The 17,735-nt window shown below is 39.2% G+C and overlaps 1 protein-coding gene across 1 annotated transcript in view; it reads right to left on the reverse strand.

Annotated features, from left to right (window-relative positions):
• NOX3 (NADPH oxidase 3) overlaps positions 1 to 17,328 on the reverse strand; it is a 39,170-nt gene extending 21,842 nt beyond the window's left edge. The window contains exons 1-6 of the mRNA XM_064448616.1: positions 17,284 to 17,328; positions 16,520 to 16,615; positions 16,204 to 16,314; positions 14,289 to 14,373; positions 5,559 to 5,704; positions 2,347 to 2,528 (exon numbers count right to left, since the gene is read on the reverse strand). Coding sequence (XP_064304686.1) covers positions 2,347 to 2,528; positions 5,559 to 5,704; positions 14,289 to 14,373; positions 16,204 to 16,314; positions 16,520 to 16,615; positions 17,284 to 17,328 — 665 coding nt within the window. The remainder of the gene's footprint in view (positions 1 to 2,346; positions 2,529 to 5,558; positions 5,705 to 14,288; positions 14,374 to 16,203; positions 16,315 to 16,519; positions 16,616 to 17,283) is intronic.
• Between the last annotated feature and the right edge of the window lie 407 nt (positions 17,329 to 17,735).

The following is a 17,735-nucleotide window of genomic DNA, read 5'->3' on the forward strand; positions in this document are numbered from 1 at the left end:
TGTTTTTCAAAGCTGCAAATAAAGTTGGAGGACCGTAATTAGATGTGTACTCTCTAAACATATTAAATTCTAGCTTCTTTACTTCAGAGAATGTTAATGATGTGAATTTTCCCAAACATATCAATCCTGACTGTTCAGTTTAAATGGGTTTCAGCTGGTGTTGATTATGGGTAGAGAAGGAAGATTTTTATGGGGAAACCCTGATTGTTTCATATTGTTTCTCTGAATTTTCCCTTCCATGCTTACTTTGGCTCCACAGCGTTAGTCTGTCCTGCCCACTAGCCTAACAAGAGACAAGGAGATAAGCGCTGCCGCCTTCTCCCTGTCTACAGTGTCATTGTCTGCAACAAGTTCAGGCAGAAAGACAGAAAAGGAGGTAGGCTTTAGTCAGTTTTGTTCAGTCACTTGGGAAGGAGGAAGAGGTGGGAGGTGAATGAAACCTTGGGTATTGACCCCTTTTCATAAATGGGTTGTTGGTAAGGATGCACTGGGGAGCAGGCTTATTGCACCGCACTCCCAGCCTGGAGCAAGCGGCATGCTCATTGAATGCTGTCAACAGAGCTGTTAAATAAGGGTCCCCTTTTCGGGGAGGTCTCTTGCTGAGGAGTGTCGATCAGCTGGCTAGGCAGAGGGAGCTTACAAAGCTGAAGGTTAAAGGGTTCATTACAGTTCTTTGAAATTGGATTCTAAAAGATTTGCCAGAGAGAAAGGGGAAGGGGGGCCATTTTGATCAGGCCAGGATACAGTTTACAGCATTTGTTTGCAGCTGTGTCTCTGAAACTTGGGACTAATTAATTGGGCCAATTTCAGGAACAATCAAAGCCAAACTGAATGTGGCAGCTTTCAAATCACAAGGAAAGAGGTGAGAAAAATAGCACACCACAAAACATTGTACCAGCCTGTTCCCCACCCGATGGTGACGCTGTGTGCCTCCAGGGAGCAGGCAGACACTCACGCTGCTGTGGGCCAGGAATTTCCTCTCTGTCAAGTAGTAGTGGTCTATACATACTTTAGTGGTGGGCAATAACATCTGTATGTTTTATGAAACAGACATAAAAACTGTATTATGATAACACCAAGTGACTCTGTCCTTAGATCTGAAAAGCTTTACAACAGCTCAGGGCCATGTGTACGCTCGGTAGTCAGCAGAAAAAGATCTATGGAGCAAAGTAGTCTTTGTTGAGGGCCTTGCACTGTACATATTTGAGGGTTATCTAGGATTTAGGACTAGGTCTTGTCTGGTCCTGTGAACGGATCACTTGTTAGTGCTTGGCACACAGAGGTGCATTCCTGTCAGTGTAGTCTCATCCCAAAACACTGTGTTATGCAGCCTGAGGTTGCACCATGGTATGAACCAAAAAATAGGAGGTGAGGAGGACCACAAGATTTGCATCAAAACTGCATTCCCTATCTGAATTAAAATGTGAATGTAGATACACTGCTGTAGATTCACAGTAACGCTATTGCAAATAAATGAGAAAATAAATGTGGGGAAGCACACAAGGGAGAAGAACGAGATGTCAGTGGAGCTGGAGACAGAAGATAGAAATATTTTCAGCAGTAGGCACCTTTTAGCCCTCACCATGCACCAACAGGGCATTTATCAGCCCCTGAACTTCTCAGGGAGGCCCCCCTGACCCTGCTGTCCCTCAGTGTGAGAACTGAAGCCCTGTACCAACAGAACGGACCTTCGTCTTGTGCTGAGGAACAGGGAGACAATCAGTGACCTGGCAGCCATCCCTCTCCATAAACGCCACCTGACTGGGCTAGTCATAAGCTTGAGTGGCTTGTTACTGTAGTCATTTAAACCTAGTTCCTAGTATAGTGCCTATTCCTCTATGGTGAGGAAATTTGGGGTTCTTTTCCCCACCGAGAAAGAAGGGCAAAACCGCTTTATGTTTATGGATGTAGGAGAGAACGGGCACAGGAAGATTCACCACTGGATAGCTGACATGCCGTAAGCTTGTCAAACTTGTGCAAGCTCTCTCACAAAATGCCTTACAAAAACTATGAGCATAAGGTCTAACCCTTATTAATTTGAACCCACCAACGTCTGATTCCTAATCTGCAATGTCCCCAGTTCTCAGGAATGACAGTTCATTTGGACTGATACATTGATGAAGTGCAGGTTGTGAGGTGGTAGAAGAGTGGTTGGAAAAACTAAACCACACTTTTAGTCCTCAGAAAAGTGGTGTGTTTTAAATTGAAAATTATTTAATTTTACAATCTGTCTCCACGCAAAGAGCCCAGCAGTTTGTTAGTAGAAAAGCACAAGATTATAAATTTGAATCGTGTTTCATCTCAAACTGTGTACACATACCCCATGTAGTTTATGCAGACACTTACCCCATACCATGGATTATTAAACCAATGAAGAAGACCACAAAGAGGTGATGGGTATACCAGAACACCTCATAGCATGACCTTCTGATGAGCTCAGTGGATGAAGTCATTATCAGAATTAAAGCCACAGTTATCACAACTCCAGTCACTCCAGCTATGGTGTTTAGCACCTCTCCTGTTGTGTTCTAGAATAAGAATTCATTATTAGTATTATCATTTTCATTGGTTTTAGTAGTAGTTGTTGTTATAATTGTTATTTTTATCACTACTTCTGTTGCTGTTACTATTCTTACTGTTGCTGCTATTATATATGAAGCCAAAACCTAAGATATAATTTAATTATAGGAAAAAACCCAGAACAAGACATGGAGGCAAGGCAAACCTCCGTTTTACCACAGAAAAACATGGAAAAAACATCCCTCTGGTCTATTTCCACTCAGGCTTATCCCAGGCAGATGTGTAAATATTTGCTGCCACTTATTTGTTTCAGGAATTGAAAGGAGGACATTAAACAGTCTCATTAGTACTTTTATCTATTTTGCTTATGTAAAAGTGCTCAGAAAAAAAAGGAAAATTATTAGAGAAACGAGAAGATTAAACTTAGAGGTTTAATAATAATAAGCAAAACAGCACTAGGAAAAAACTTATTCATATGAGGGTGATAAAGTGAGGGGCTAAGACACCTGCAACCATAAAGGTGCATTGCTCTTTCGTGCTTCTTTTACTTCAGTTGGTGGGCTTTTAGCAGCCCTGAAATGGTGTATAAAAATGGCATGCTCTCATTTACCTAGGCAGCATATCTCATTTCCTTACATTTGTTCCTTACTTTTACCTGGAGATGCATTAGGTAATAGTTGGGTTTATTTTTTAAAATACATATTTTTGTTTACATTTTTATGCTTGTCAGTGATTAAGCATTAATATGCTGGGATTGAACATGTTCCTCCTTGTTCATGACTCACAGACATCACCACAGGTCTGTTACATCTGTCTAAACTCACCAAAATAAACTGAAGTGAGAATGAAAATGTATTTTGAACACAACAGTCAGATGCTGATCTCAGTTAAAAAGTGCAAATTGTGAAGAATAGCAGTAAAAATCTCACACACACAATAAAACTCAAGCTAAATATGCCAGCAGAGTGTAAATGAAGTCCCCATTTGGCCTGCAAAGCATATATATCTGTTTTCCTAGTGCTGATGTGCAGGAATGAAGGTGCTCAGCATGCCTTCTGGATCCTCAGCTGGTTCTAAAGCTTAATACACTGGCAGAAAAAAACCCTATATTGTACTTGTGAAGTGCTCTCATTTGATATGGAAATCCTAGAGGTGATAAAATTCCACAATGCCATTTTTACAGTCACTTTTTACAGTAAAATAATTCTTTCAAATGTTCACACTTGACAGTGCACAGTACATTTTCAAATTGGTGCCTGTGAAGAGTGTGTTCAGATCCTATTATATATTAACAGGATTGATCTAGGTGATATTTTGAACATTTCCATTACAGTGTCTAGTTTGAATGTTGAGATGAAACAAGGAAAAATGTCAAAGACACTTAGTGCATTGCTACTACAGGGGTAGGATGAAACTGAAAAGAATGCCTGAATTGTTGCTCTCAGAACTTTCTTCTCTGAAGTTAGAAGAAATCTTTTATTTGCTTTCTTTCATAATTTATTAATTCTGAGTGTAGCTACTGAGACACAAGTGGGTGATAAAACAAATATAAATATTGGAGGTTAGAGTAAAGTCTAGGCTGTTAATTGTGGGGTGTATTACTGTGAGAAATCTGGGAAAGGATCTCAGAAGATGCTAGCCTTCCTCCTCAAGGGTATTTAGGATCTTAATGTTAATTAGAGGCCTACCTCACGGTTATATCACCAAGCAAAGGCTTAGTGGAGGAAAAAATGCATACTGAAAGTTGGTAGGTTCCTGTTCAGAGCTGTGAGCTCTGTTCTGTTCTTGGGGAACATCTCACATGCATGTGGTGAGAGCTGGCACTGGGTGTGCAGAAAGACTGGGCAGCTTAGTCCGTGGTTGCTGTCCTGTTCTGATAAACCTAACTACTTTGTCAACACTTTCATCAAGACTTTTGTGTTCACACCATTGAGACCATTCCTTTGCATGGTTTTCTTCAAACTTGAGAATCCTTTAGAAAAAATAGGACAAAATGCCTTGTAATTTAAAACTACTATAAAATCCTACTGATAATTGTCCAGCCATCATCTCACTTGGTTTCTTGTTTCAGTGGAGCACACCACTGGCTGGAAGAGCCCCAGACCATGTTCATGCAGCCTTTATTGCATGCCAGCTATGTGGGAGAGTTCTGAAAAGCAGAAACAATATGTGTGGGAGTCTCACCAGGGGCATTTCAGTCTTGGAGTATAGAGGACTATACAACAGTGTACATAAGCAAACAAATAACATCTGTGGGATGTATGATGGAATAAGTTAAAAAAGCTGATCAATTTTTACATGTTTTACATGCATGCATTGTAGAAAGGGTCTGTTCTTCTTTATGAGTATTATAAAGAATAGCTTCTCTACCCATGCTGTTTTGAGATAGCCAAGGAAGTGGACAGGAGACACAGCCACTTTTCTTCCCCAAAGCAAGCAGGATCATTTATTTGCAGGGCTGAGGTACACATAGTCCTGCTTGTCTCTGAAGAGCACACACCAACACTAGCTTCCCAGGGCACTGACTCCTATATGCAGCAATCCTCCGGGTAGTTTTTCACCTGCTTTTTCCTGGGCAGCCACGCTCAACATGTAACAGGGCAGAATCAACCTGCAGATTGGGAAGATACTGCACAACCTTGGGGAGACACAAATAGCAACTGTGAAAGACATGTTGCTATATGATATTGTTTTGGGTTTTTTTTCTCTCTGGAAATAAGTTTTGTTTGTTCCATATATTGATAGTTTAGTTGAGTTTTTTAAAATTCTTTGCTGGTTCACTGTCTACTGTTCACAATACTCCTTATCCCTCCTCAACTGTCTCCTGACAAACTAATTAAAATACTGTAGACACTTCTTTGAGCTTAGTAACCTGAAAATTGCAGCTCTGAATAAGTGTTTTCAGCTGAAATTGAGGTTAACCTTTGGCAGCACCTTCTCTCTCTGCTTAAAAAAACAGTTGAAATACAGTTTTACTGACAATAGAATCCACAGAGGAAAACTTTTTAGATGAGGAAAACCAAAAAGTGACAGCTTACCGTTTCATAGGTCCTGATTGGGTTCAAGTAGCTTTCATTTGGGCTCTTGCCAAGGCCAGAAAGTTTATTCCGTAACTCCCCGGCTTCCTTTGACTGGCTGGTATGGTACCGCTCAATGTTGATCAAGTGGGCAACAATATGGATGGCTGCGTGAGAGAAAGAGTGGTGTGAAATTACAGACACACTTGTACATGTCCACAGTGCCAGAAGGAACTTCATTTAGCACACTATGAGCTATTAGAAAAACTTGGGCATAAACTGAGAGCTTTGCATGGTTTATGCTGACACTAAAAGGAAAATTTTACCAAATATGTGTCTAATATGAAGCAACTGCTTCACATTGGAGAGGAGAGGAACAGTTCCAGGGTCACCTCCCCTGTTTACAGTCAAGTGCCCTGCAGTCTTCAGTGTCACCAAAGGAGGACCTCTTGAGAGGGTGATATAAAGGTGTTTGCTTCTGATTTCAAATTGTTCAAAATGAGGTAAACTTAATAAAAATCCATATTTTTTTATTAATATACTAGCATGCGCCGTGGTCTAATATTGCTGCACAGAACACTAATTTGTCTGTTTTAGGCATAAACCAGTTTGCAGATTGCACCAGGGATAAGAGTTGCATCCAAAATGTGTACCCCGTTAACAAGTAGCTATAGCATTAGTTTATGCAGGTGGAGCCTGGGGAAGCCACAGCAACTATGATTTTAAGGGGAAGTCTGATCCACAGCGTTAGATCTGATTTGCCCTGAGCATCATATATTGCCTCTACTTCTGGCCTGCTCCCAAAAGGTATATGAAATGGTCAGTTTAGAAAAATGCCTTAGAGTGAAGAAAGAACTCCCCTGTAATTCTTTTCCTGAGTGGAAAGATGATAATTTCAAAAGAGGTGAAAAGGAAGGACTTTGTTTTATTATTGGCTGACATAAAGTCATAATGATGCTAGGTGCAAAGTCTTGGTTTTTAATATGAGAGAATCTCAAATCTATTACAGGAAAGTTGCAATTATTGTAAAATATTAAACAGCAAAGGATGAAAAAATGACAATAAAAACAATTATATGTTTACAGAAAAGCTATTATATGTTTTTGTAATTAGCTCTCCATTATCATTTCTTCTTCAGTGTGTATCTGTTCCTGTCCCTGACCCTTTAAAAAACCTTTCTGAAAGGCAGTATTTGTAGTAAACCAAATATGATCTGCTTCCTTGAACAATATTGTCTCAAAAGATTTTTTCCTTTTTTCCTTTTTCCCTTTTTTTCTCTTCATTTTCTTTCTTCTCTTTTCTTCTGTCTTTCTTGTTTCTTATTCCTTCTTTTTTCTTTCCTTTTTTTCTCTTTTCATTTTTCTTTTTTCTGTTCTTCTTTCGTCTTTCTTCCTTCTTATTCTTTCTTTCTTCTTCCTTCTTTCTTCTTTCCTCTTTCTTCTTTGTTCTTCTTCCTTTTCTTTTTCTTTTTTAAATTGTAACTGTTTGCACAAAACTACTGTCTTACTGTGCTAGTCATTGTGTAATCACAGATGAAAATGTGGATTTTTCCTGAAAACAGAATTAAATGCGTAAGGAGTTTGGTATTGCTAAGTCTTTTAGGTGCCTATCCACTTAGTGAGCTCCCTCACTCCACATGCTGGAGTCAGGCTCCTCTGCAGCACCTGGGGGGAGTTGTGGTCATGGGAATATGAGTTAAGGTAGGATGCTGGCCATAGAAGTGCTTAAAGCAGCCAGTGCAAAAAGGTAGAAGATTACAGTCTTCCCCCCAAGAGTAGGTTAGCCCATGTGTCCAGCCTGGAGAGAGGTTATTTTCACCCTGTTCTTTTGAGTTGATCCTTCTAGAGCAGTAGATGTGCTGTGGTTAGTTGTACTTCATTCAAAACATAATGTTAGCTTAGGGACTCCCACTGCCACTCCCTAACACCTGCTTCCCCTCATTGCCCCATGCTTAGATACTCACTGGGAGATGAAAGGCCTATTTTAAAATCCTCATTACATTAAATTTAAAGTAGGGCTTTAAATCAAATCACATGTCCTACTCACTGAGCTGACTGGTTATTCTCTTGTGACCTGTCTCCTGATGAAACCCTTAATAAAAATAATGAAATATTTATTGACACAGGCATCCCAAGTGAATATCCTGAGCACCCAAACTGCAAAATCAAGCTCCCATTTTTTTCTGAATCTTTGGCCCAATGAATAATAAATTATTTATACAAGCTGGAATAGCTTCAGCAGAATGGAGACTGAATCCAAATGGGTATGAACTGCGCAGAGATAAAATCAGCCTGGAAATTAGAAGACAGATTCAAGCCATCAGAGGAATGAGACTCTAAAATAACCTTTCAATAAACGGAATAATGGGAACAAGCAATCTAAGCAACTTTCAGCTGAAGGTTGGTCATTTTATGAAATAGCATATATGACGTGACTGTGAGCATTAGAGGGTATTGGACTCAGTGGCCCAGCATGTCCTGCACGTGTTGTTATGGATTAAATGTTGCATGTGAAACAACCTGGCCAGCATCGGGTGGGAGATGGTCCCCAGAGCTTGCATGTGAGAGGATGCTCCCAGCACCTCAGCAGCACTGGAACGCTGAGAGGAAGGTTACATTGGACCACAAGCAGCAAGTGAAGAGTGTGGATTCAGACTGTCAAAACTCAAGAGCCCGAGAGGCTCTGAGATGCAGGGTTTAGATGGCAGCTGTGTGGGGGCTGTGGCAATCTGTTCCCCAGCGTACAACTGATGTATAAGCAGTATATAAACACTATTTATGTATTTAAGTGTAACAGCACTTCTAAGTGCTGAGTGGGAAGGGGGAAACTGTTCCTACAAGGGGCTCCTTTCAGAACAGATGTTTTGGCCTGGTAAGGAAGTTATCAGATCCAGCTGGAAGGGAACCAAGTCATTGCTTGATGAGGACCTGATTTCTCTGACATCTGAAAGAGCTCACTTGGAGGACAGGAGTGTGGGGTAACAGACTGCTGTCTGCGGTAGGTTGTGGAGTTACATGCTGCATGTAGTCCGGTACCGGACCAAGGAAAAGAAGAGAGAAGACTTTCAAAGGTTGGAAAACCTGACAACGAATTGCTGAGTTGACTTCAACTAAGCAGTTATATCTTGGCATCTGCTAGTCATTACTGGTACAACCAGTAGTGGTACTTGGGCCTCTTGTCCTCTGATCCTGGAGGATGCGCTTTATAACTCTGATATGATGGAATAGTCGCTACAGCCCTGGGACGACATGAGTTTCACACAGTTGTGATCCATAGTGTTGTTTTACCAAGGGTTCTTTGCAGCATGTAAACTGCAGGTTTTGCTTGCTCACTTAAAATAGCAACAATAACTAGAGGTGGAGGCTTGACTCTATGTTCACAGCATAATACACTTTCTCTCTTTCACCTTCAAAACACGAGGATTTTTCAAACAGTGATACCGCAGATTGTGAAGTCTTCATGTGAAATGATGACATTTCTGTTGTTTAGAAGGCTACAAAGTCTTGCACTTTCCTCAAATTGCAGGACTGTACATGATTTGCACAAATTCTAGTCATGTCAGCAATGACAAGAAACCTCTTGCTATCTGGTATATGCTGAGCGTTGAGAGTGAAACGAAATGGTAGTTTCTTCTGGACGAAGGTTCAAGTTCCTAATAAAGTATTTCTAGTCTTGAACAGGAAAAACTGTGTTGAATAGTTGCAGCTGCCCAAGAAGGTCTCGAGCCTAAGGTTTAATGAAGAGAAGTCATATTGCAACTTTTCCCTGGAAGAAGAGACCTGCTTTCTGCAACTTAACCTAGTAAGATTTTTCTGCAGGCTATTAAAGGATACCATTCTGTCCATCTGCATATTGTTCTGCTTTACTGTAAGTGTTACTGTCAATGGAAACATCATCATACCTTCTTCTTTGGGTTTTACCACATCTTCCCTTCTGGGTGATATCCCCTCCAGCTTTCATCTAACAGGCAGAGAATATTACAAGTGTAGAAGTCTTCCAGAGTGAACAGGAGAAGTTTGGGTTTTTTTTCTGCAAGCTATTCTGTGGTAGCTGTTAATGTACAGAGTATAATGATTCACTGGAAAATATTAACATTCAAACTAATGATGTACTGAATATGTTGGTTTACCTGAGTCTCCCATGATCTTAAATATTGCCTAGAGTGATATTAGATTAATACTCCTGGTGGTTTTTTGTGTGCTGCTAGGAAAAAATGATGCAATCTAAAAATGAATTATAGCTGGATGGTAAGAGTAATGCAAAGATCTAATTCCATTTTCAGTGTGGTTCATTTAATGTACAATAGTTGCAGCAGACTAAAAAGTCTGGCACTGAATACGTTGCCATTAGCTAAAATATTTTACGTCCCTAAAGTGCGTTTTCTGAAGGTCTTTGCGTCTGCAGTATATAGACTTCACCAAGCAATTCCAAAATTAATATGCAAGATTTTTGAAATCTGAGCTTACAACAGTTGGTTTTTTTTTTCCTTGCACCACTTATCTAAGTTAACCACGAGGGCAAAGTTTAAGGTACTACATCTCAGGATTTTCAGTTTAATTTTTTCCTCATTCTGCATCACCAAATATAAAGTACGGAATAAATCATGCAATCTTTTAAAGAAAGTTCTTTTTTATAACTGTGCATGAAGACTGAAGGATTTTGACTGTTGTTTTTAACAACATCTGGAACCTCTGAAGCACTTAACATACATTAATTTGTATTTGACCCCGAGATGTTCTATCTTAGTCCACCTCTGAGATCAAATAAAAGGTTTTATTGGAAGGAGGGAGGGAGGAAAGGGTTGCTATTAGAGCATGGTGTTTACTGTACATATTCTTAAATACAAAGAGATGTAATTAAATTATCTTGAAAGTCTGGTCAATTTAGTTAGTCTTATTCAGCCAATTGTGCCTTCAGTGAAGCATGCACAGCTCTCATTGAACTAAACAGGAATTGCATGTGTTTATCTGAGGACAAGATTTCACTCTCTCTTTTTCTGCATGCCTGTACAGGATAATAATCAAATTGGAGCTTGCTGCTAGCAGTTAAATGTTTTTGTTAACCAACCCATTGTGATAAAATCAAAGAGTCAAATCCTGGCCTTTTTGCCCACAGTGAAGAGAATGGCTTTGCAAGCAGCTAACCCAGGCACCAGGAATTCTGCCCTCGACCAAGTTCTTTTGCCACCCACTGCCTTGTGCCATTTCTAGTTACACAGAACCCTTAATTTAGCTTCACGCTCTCTTTGTGGACTAAAAAAAGTGCAGGTTATGTAAAAATTACAACAACAGTGACCACACACATACTTGCATTGGATTTTTTGTTTTTTTAGAATGGTTATAAACATCAAAGAACACGACTTGGACCAGTTTTCATACTAGCTGGAAGCTTATAATCTTTAATTTAATGTAGTTTCCTTCCTAGTGCTTGCACTAAGTCTGGATTTAAACAATCTGACTGAAGAAAATGCAGTTTAATGGAAATTTGATTTTCTGTAATTTCTGGAAGTACAACACTGAGATATCAGCTAAACCTCTTTTGAAGATAAGCATCTGCTTCCCTGAAAACTTCATTGCTTACACAAAAATGTGACTCAGATCACCAAAGCCCTTCACATAGCCACCACAACCAAAACATGGTTGAATACAGAAAGGTTTTCTAGTATTTTTAGCTATAGATTTTTCAGTGCTTGTCAGAAGCCAAACACTCCTGGCATCACTATACCTCTGTCTGCATTTTGCATGTTTTTAAAGAAAATCTCACTGCTGGAATTTTTAAGGAGCAGGAACCACCATTTCAAACAGCCTCACTACAAAGAACCTTGCTGTCCTTCCCCTACTTTCCCATAATTGCTTAAGCTTTATTCATATCATAATTCAAAGACTGTTGGAGCAATGTATGTATATAACTTTTCTGCAAACACCAAAACAGCACAGTTTGTTCTTCAAAATATGCACTGTATGTAAAAGTAAAAAAAACATCCCCCCCAACACTCCCCACTTCAGAAAATGTATGAACGTACTTTCTTAATAGGGTAAAACCAATACAGTAAGAAGGAGGAGTTGTACAACATGTTATTTAGTATCTCTTGTAGATATCTTTAGGTTTCAAGACAACTGCCTCTCAACTGGAAAGTCTCTTTTGCATTAGAAAGCATAGAATGATTTGCACTGATCAAACTGAGAGTGCATGAAACTATGATTTTATTCTAGCAGAGTTATGGGTCTATAAGGAAGATTTATTAGTGGGTGAATAACTCCCAGACAGCTCTTATCACAGACAGGCATGCAGAACGCAGGAAGCCAAACTAAGCAGAATTCCCTTTACTGAATTTTCAATGATGCCCTTGATTATAGATAGCATTGTTTACTCTCTCTCTTTCCTCCAACTTCCCTCTTCCACTAGTCTCTAATTATATCCCTTTATGACCTGACCAATTAAAGCCTGCTCTTGAATTTGTATTGGAGCTGATGAAAAATTAAAGGTACAGATGTACTTTTTCCAAGGCCATGCGCACCTCAGCTGAGCTGGCTGCCTGTTAGAAGCCAGACAATACTAATGTTGCACCGACTATTTTTAGCACGCTATTAAATAAATATGCTGGAATAACACCACCTGGCAAGCTGAGATGAATACATGTTACTTTAATAATAAAGGAGTCTACAATTTTGTATTGTGAGGCTAGGCTTACTGATCTGATCTGCAAATTGGGTTAACTTCTTGCTGCCACATTTAGGCTATTGATCATACAGGGGAGAACATTCATTTAACTAAGAATTAATAAATTGCAATAGACTAATAGGAGTTGAGTATGCTTTTGTGTAACAAAAGGCAATATAGGTAGTACTTGGATGAATAATGTGTCAGTTGAGAGGAAAATGGCATCTATTTACACATCATTTTAGCACTGTTAGATTTTATAACAAGGGACTCAATATACTTGTGGGTACCTCTTTACTCTGAAACATTGCTTTTCTGTCACAATATGTGCTGTAGATTGTATTTTTTTTATTAATTTGAAATTTAATTTCAGGCAACTGAGTTTCTGGCAATTCTTTACCCAATTCTGACTATACAGCGATGTAATGTTTTCACAGATATGATAGTTGTTTCTTATTTGTCTGTTAGGGAAGCATGAGTTCATAAGTTGTCATGTTTTGTTAATTAGACTTCCCTATATTTTGTTTTTTTATTCAAATATCTCATCAACTATTTGTCCATTTTATAGTCTGGAAAAAAACCAACCCAAATAACAACCCAACAACGAGCCCTCATTTTCTCCCTTGAGAGTGACACAATTAAATAATGGTGCTTTCTGTCATTTCACATCAGCTCCTCTGTCTTTTTCCTTGGAATTACTGGAGCCATAAAGTAATCACTTTTCTGATAGACTTGCACTTCCCAAATTGTCCACCTTAATGCACTAGCAAAAATTTTTATATGGATGTAAAAACCAAAACCATAAAAGGTTTGACTGTGCAGTTTTGCTTTCTTTTTGGAGCATGACAAATTATACACCAAGTAGAAGTTGGTTAATTTACATTCCTGGGTTGATTTGTTAATTAAAGAAGCAGTGTTGCATTCTGTAGGAATCTGCTTTATGCTGAAACTGAACTCTGATAAATGAATGGATGTGACAGATAGGTAAATCATCATAATACACTATAAGATGCACATTCTCATCCCCCAGCCTACCCCTCTGAATTCTTTAGCACTGCATACAAAGGACAAATTTTAGCTATTGATTCCTGATGGCAATCCCGACTTCATATTCTTTTCTCACTGCATGGGGACATTAACAGCCTATACGCGCAAAAGCAGCTCCCTCATGTAGACTGAAAAAAATATTGGGACCAGGGTCTACCCTGACAGCCTTGGGGTAGAACTGTTACCATGCTTGCAAATAACCCTGATTGATTAATTCCTGTGTCTCCTTCATGTCTTCTAAGAGAAATCTTTGGCCCAGATACCTCTCCATCTCTATATGTTTATGTCCTTCCTCATATTGCCTTTCATTCTTCCTTCTTTGCACATCCCCCTTCCCCACACTATCTCCAGTTCCCCTTATGTCCTCTGAATTCCTAGAAGCTTCAGTCTTCTCCAGGTCCTTTAACCACTTGGGGAACAGGAAGGACCAAACACCTATAGCTCTGTAAGTCACTAGGACCAGCAGAACAGATGACTTTTGGTCTCAAGATGCAGTTTTCCCTCAAGGGGGCCATTAGTTCCCTGTACCCATCATCTATTAATAAAAATATTTAGGAAATTATTTAGCTGTTTTTGAGACAGCTGCTTGTCTCAAATTCAGATTAAATTTATTACCTGGTTGAAAAATTATTGAAGAAGATGTAGCAGTGGACAGATGAGCAGTGTCACTTGTAAGCACCATTTCCTTAGGAAATCTGACTGTAATGCTATGTCATCTCCCCAAACATCTACTCTCAGGGATTTAATCAAAGTTATTTACACTAAATGTTAAGAGCACACAAGATGGTCACACTAACTAAATGGCAACTAGTAGTTACTTATCCAGGTTGAAAGTTTATCGACTTAACAGTCAAAGTTTTCTCAAGCAAAAAAGGTTACAAATGGTTAATCAGATAGGACTACTACACATATTTAAAGCTGCAGTCACCAAATGATTGCACTAAAATAGCACGTCTCAGAGCTGATGGGGATTACAGCATTAGGCAGAATCACTGTGAAATTCAAAACAGTTCAAAGGCAAAGAAGGGAAAAAAAAAAGCTTACTTGCATTTACAGCTATTCCATAGGCAACCATCTTGTGAAATGCGATGTTTTTGTCAAGCTGTCTCCTCAGTGCTCCTCCACAGCACTTGGTGAAAAAGCAGAACTTGTTTTATATAATTCCTATTACTATTTACAACTCACATTTTGGAGTGGAGAAGTAAGGAGTTCAGTATATTTAAAAACTAAATGTTGAAGAAATTCAGTGGAAGTTTTGGGTTAGCCTTAACTTTGGGGATCAGGTAACTCCTTTCAGCATAGTGACGCTCCATGATTTCTTAAGCTTATGAAGGGGCTTAAAAACAGGTTTGATAAAACTCTGCTACATTTAGCTGTGATTTGTGAGTGGTTTATCTTGAAGTGGTGATTAACTCATTTGCTGGGATACAGACACCAGGCTGGGCCACCACTGCTTTGCAATCTCAGGTTTAGCTGCATGAGCACATCTGAACTGCTGGCAAAGCCAGCTTGCAATGAAAACATTTTCCCTGCTTTCACGAAACGCACACCCCAGGAGGGTAAGGCCGTCTAGACCTCAGGTGGCTGCACGCTTATGTGTTGCTGAGCTGTCTTCCCATTACTGGGCGTGCTTGATGGTGGCGTGCTCATGGCCAGCTGGGTGCCTCTGCACAGCCAGCCTGGGGGCAGGGCGGGCTGCGGTGAGCCAAAACTAACACACTCTGCTGGAACCTAGACAGCCCTCATGGACCTAATTCAGTCTCTGAATGGTGTTGTGGGTGTCTGGATTGCTCACTTGACCTGGCGCATTGCCATGCCAAAGATCCTGGCATTTATCCACTTTGTTTCCCAGCTAATAAATCTTCCAAAAATCTGGAGCACCACAAGGTTCAATGCCAAGACAAAGCACCTCCTTGGAGGGTCACTGGATCTGTGCTGACTGTGCTTGAGCCAGTCAAGTTGCTCTGTACCATGCTCTTCAAGAGCAGAATATTGCCCAGAAGAGCAAAATACTAATTGTCTGTGAGAAGAGTTCTATTTCTCTGAGTTCCGACTCAGCATCTAAGTGAGCATGCGTATATTTTATGTTAATTCACAAACTGATCCGGAAGTCCAACAGGACCTTTTTTTCTCTTAAATGATCAGCTCCTGGACTCAAGCAACTTTTATAAAACAGTGTTGATTCCTAGCCTAAAGACTTGCTTGAAATGTAACTCTAACTCTGAAGAAAAAGAAAAAAAAGGCAGGACTGAAATAAGAACCAGATTACAATAAAATAAATTAATGTTACAATTTCTGCATTCCTGTTCTTGAAGTCATGAAGTGATCAGTGATTTTTTTACCCAAACATGTGGTATTGGAATTGCTCTGGCTATTATAATTCACTGCAAGTTGAAGCTACAGCTAGTAGACCTAAAGCCTTAATACTTTCTATCCGTGGTGCTGAGGTCAATGTACATGCCTCTGAGCAGATGACCACTCCATTACAAAAACACATGTTTACAAGAAAGGAAGACCTGAATGGTGGCCACTCAGACAGAAGGGTTTAAACGTGGTCCATATTATCCTTATGACACTTCTATCTATCTGTACATTTTCTCTTTCCAATTTTCACTTTGCAGCTACGCAGGATACACATGATGGATATGTATTTTCTCCATTTGGCCAAGTTGCGTTATTACATCCCTTTTTTGTAGCTCCTCACTTTTCACTTCATGACACCATGCTATGCAGCGGCTGCCAAAATCAGTGTTGCATTTAGAGCACTGTGTTAAACAAGCCATTTGTTTCCCTTCAGTCATGAATACTGACAATTTAAATGGTAATAACTAGGCAATAGTGTACAGACTTCTCTATCAAAAATTAAAATTCCTTGGAAAATGTTTGATATGGATAATACTGCTGAACTATGGAAATAAAAAAGGAAGGATAATATGGCTATTTGAGAAGTGGTACTTACAATGCTTGCTCCTCTTAAGAATGAAATAAGGTTTCTACTGACTGGTAACAGGATTAGCATGCAGTTAAAATTAAGGCACGTTGCAGAAGCTCTTGCCCAAGCCAGGGTTGACTGTACATAGAACGGTATAAAGAAATTAAATTACAAGCTTGGTATAAAAAGAGCAAAAGAAAGAAAATACTATATTAACATAATACTCTTATATCGGAAAATTACTGTTGAAGCATCAAAAATATTATTATGAAGGATGTAAATAAAATCAGACTATGCACACATTCTTCTTGTGGAGCCCTTTAACAATCAAACTTGTACTTACTCCCAGCATAATCCGTGTATAAACGTAAGCGTCTTCGTCTTCATACCAGTAGAAGGTATCAATAAACAAATAGAAATTCAGCCCCAGCCACACTAGCTACAAAGCAGACAGGCTACAGATTAGTGACACTTACAGTATTTTTTAATGCATATAAAACTGGTTATGGTCATAGTTTTAAAAGTATCTGAGAGATACTTCAAAATCAGTGTGCAATGCAGTTCTTGATCACAGATGATAGAAATCACAAATGCTTGCTGGAATGAGGCTATCTTTTAGCAAATGCAGGATTACAGTCCTATCCCACATACCCAGTAGAGGATATAGTTGACATTTAGTGTGTGATGGTAAACTTGATCTTAAACACAGGGCTTAGCCTGGTCTCTAAAAAGGCAATAAAAGCTAAAATTAAAGAATTCCAGAAATGGAGGGAGTTAGGAGCTGAGGAAATTCCTTTCTCTGCCCCCAACACTCAGTTCACCAAAGCCTCTGAAGATAATGCAGAATATAATTTCAATTACAATTGCAAACCCCTCTTCCCTTTATCTGAGGACTAAAGTACACGGACTTAAAAATAATTAAAAATAAAACAGTAAGACTTTAAATTGTTTTTAAGACTAGTTATAAAAAGGCTGCTGAATATTTTATAGCAAGTTTTACATTAAGATTGGGAGTATTACTGTAAGCAAACCATAAAATGTCTTTTAAACAAGCTTAAAATATTTATATATATCCAATTAGATTTTTTTAATGCTAAAAATACTCACTAATAACAGCACTGAGAGTTTTTCATTCAAAATCCAGCATCCCATCCTGAGTGCCTCTCCCTATTCTAGCAGCAGCTGACTCTTGCCTTCCAGCGTAACCTGAGTTCTCCATCCATTCCTCAGGCTTTTTTACTAACTCCTCTTGTCTTTCGATTTTAATAAGCACCTAGTGGGAGCAGGAGCTCTCTCTAGGAATTTTCTAATTAAGAACTGCCTGACAAGAACAGATCACCCAGGTGACATGTCTCATGACCTGTGTAATAAAATGCTGGTCATTGTCCAGTCCTTTCTCTCTCCAGAGTTATTTCTCAGCAAATGAGAGATGCTGTCATTAAATTGTCCTCTTGTACTAGCACGTGCTTGGGTGGGTTTTTTTTTGCTTTGTCTTTGCATTTTGAACAGCGTGCAACATTTCTTCATAATCTCTCTTTTCATTTACTAACAAATGGGAG

Source organism: Phalacrocorax carbo, chromosome 3 (assembly GCF_963921805.1).
Source record: "Phalacrocorax carbo chromosome 3, bPhaCar2.1, whole genome shotgun sequence".
NCBI classification, from domain to species: Eukaryota; Metazoa; Chordata; class Aves; order Suliformes; family Phalacrocoracidae; genus Phalacrocorax; species Phalacrocorax carbo.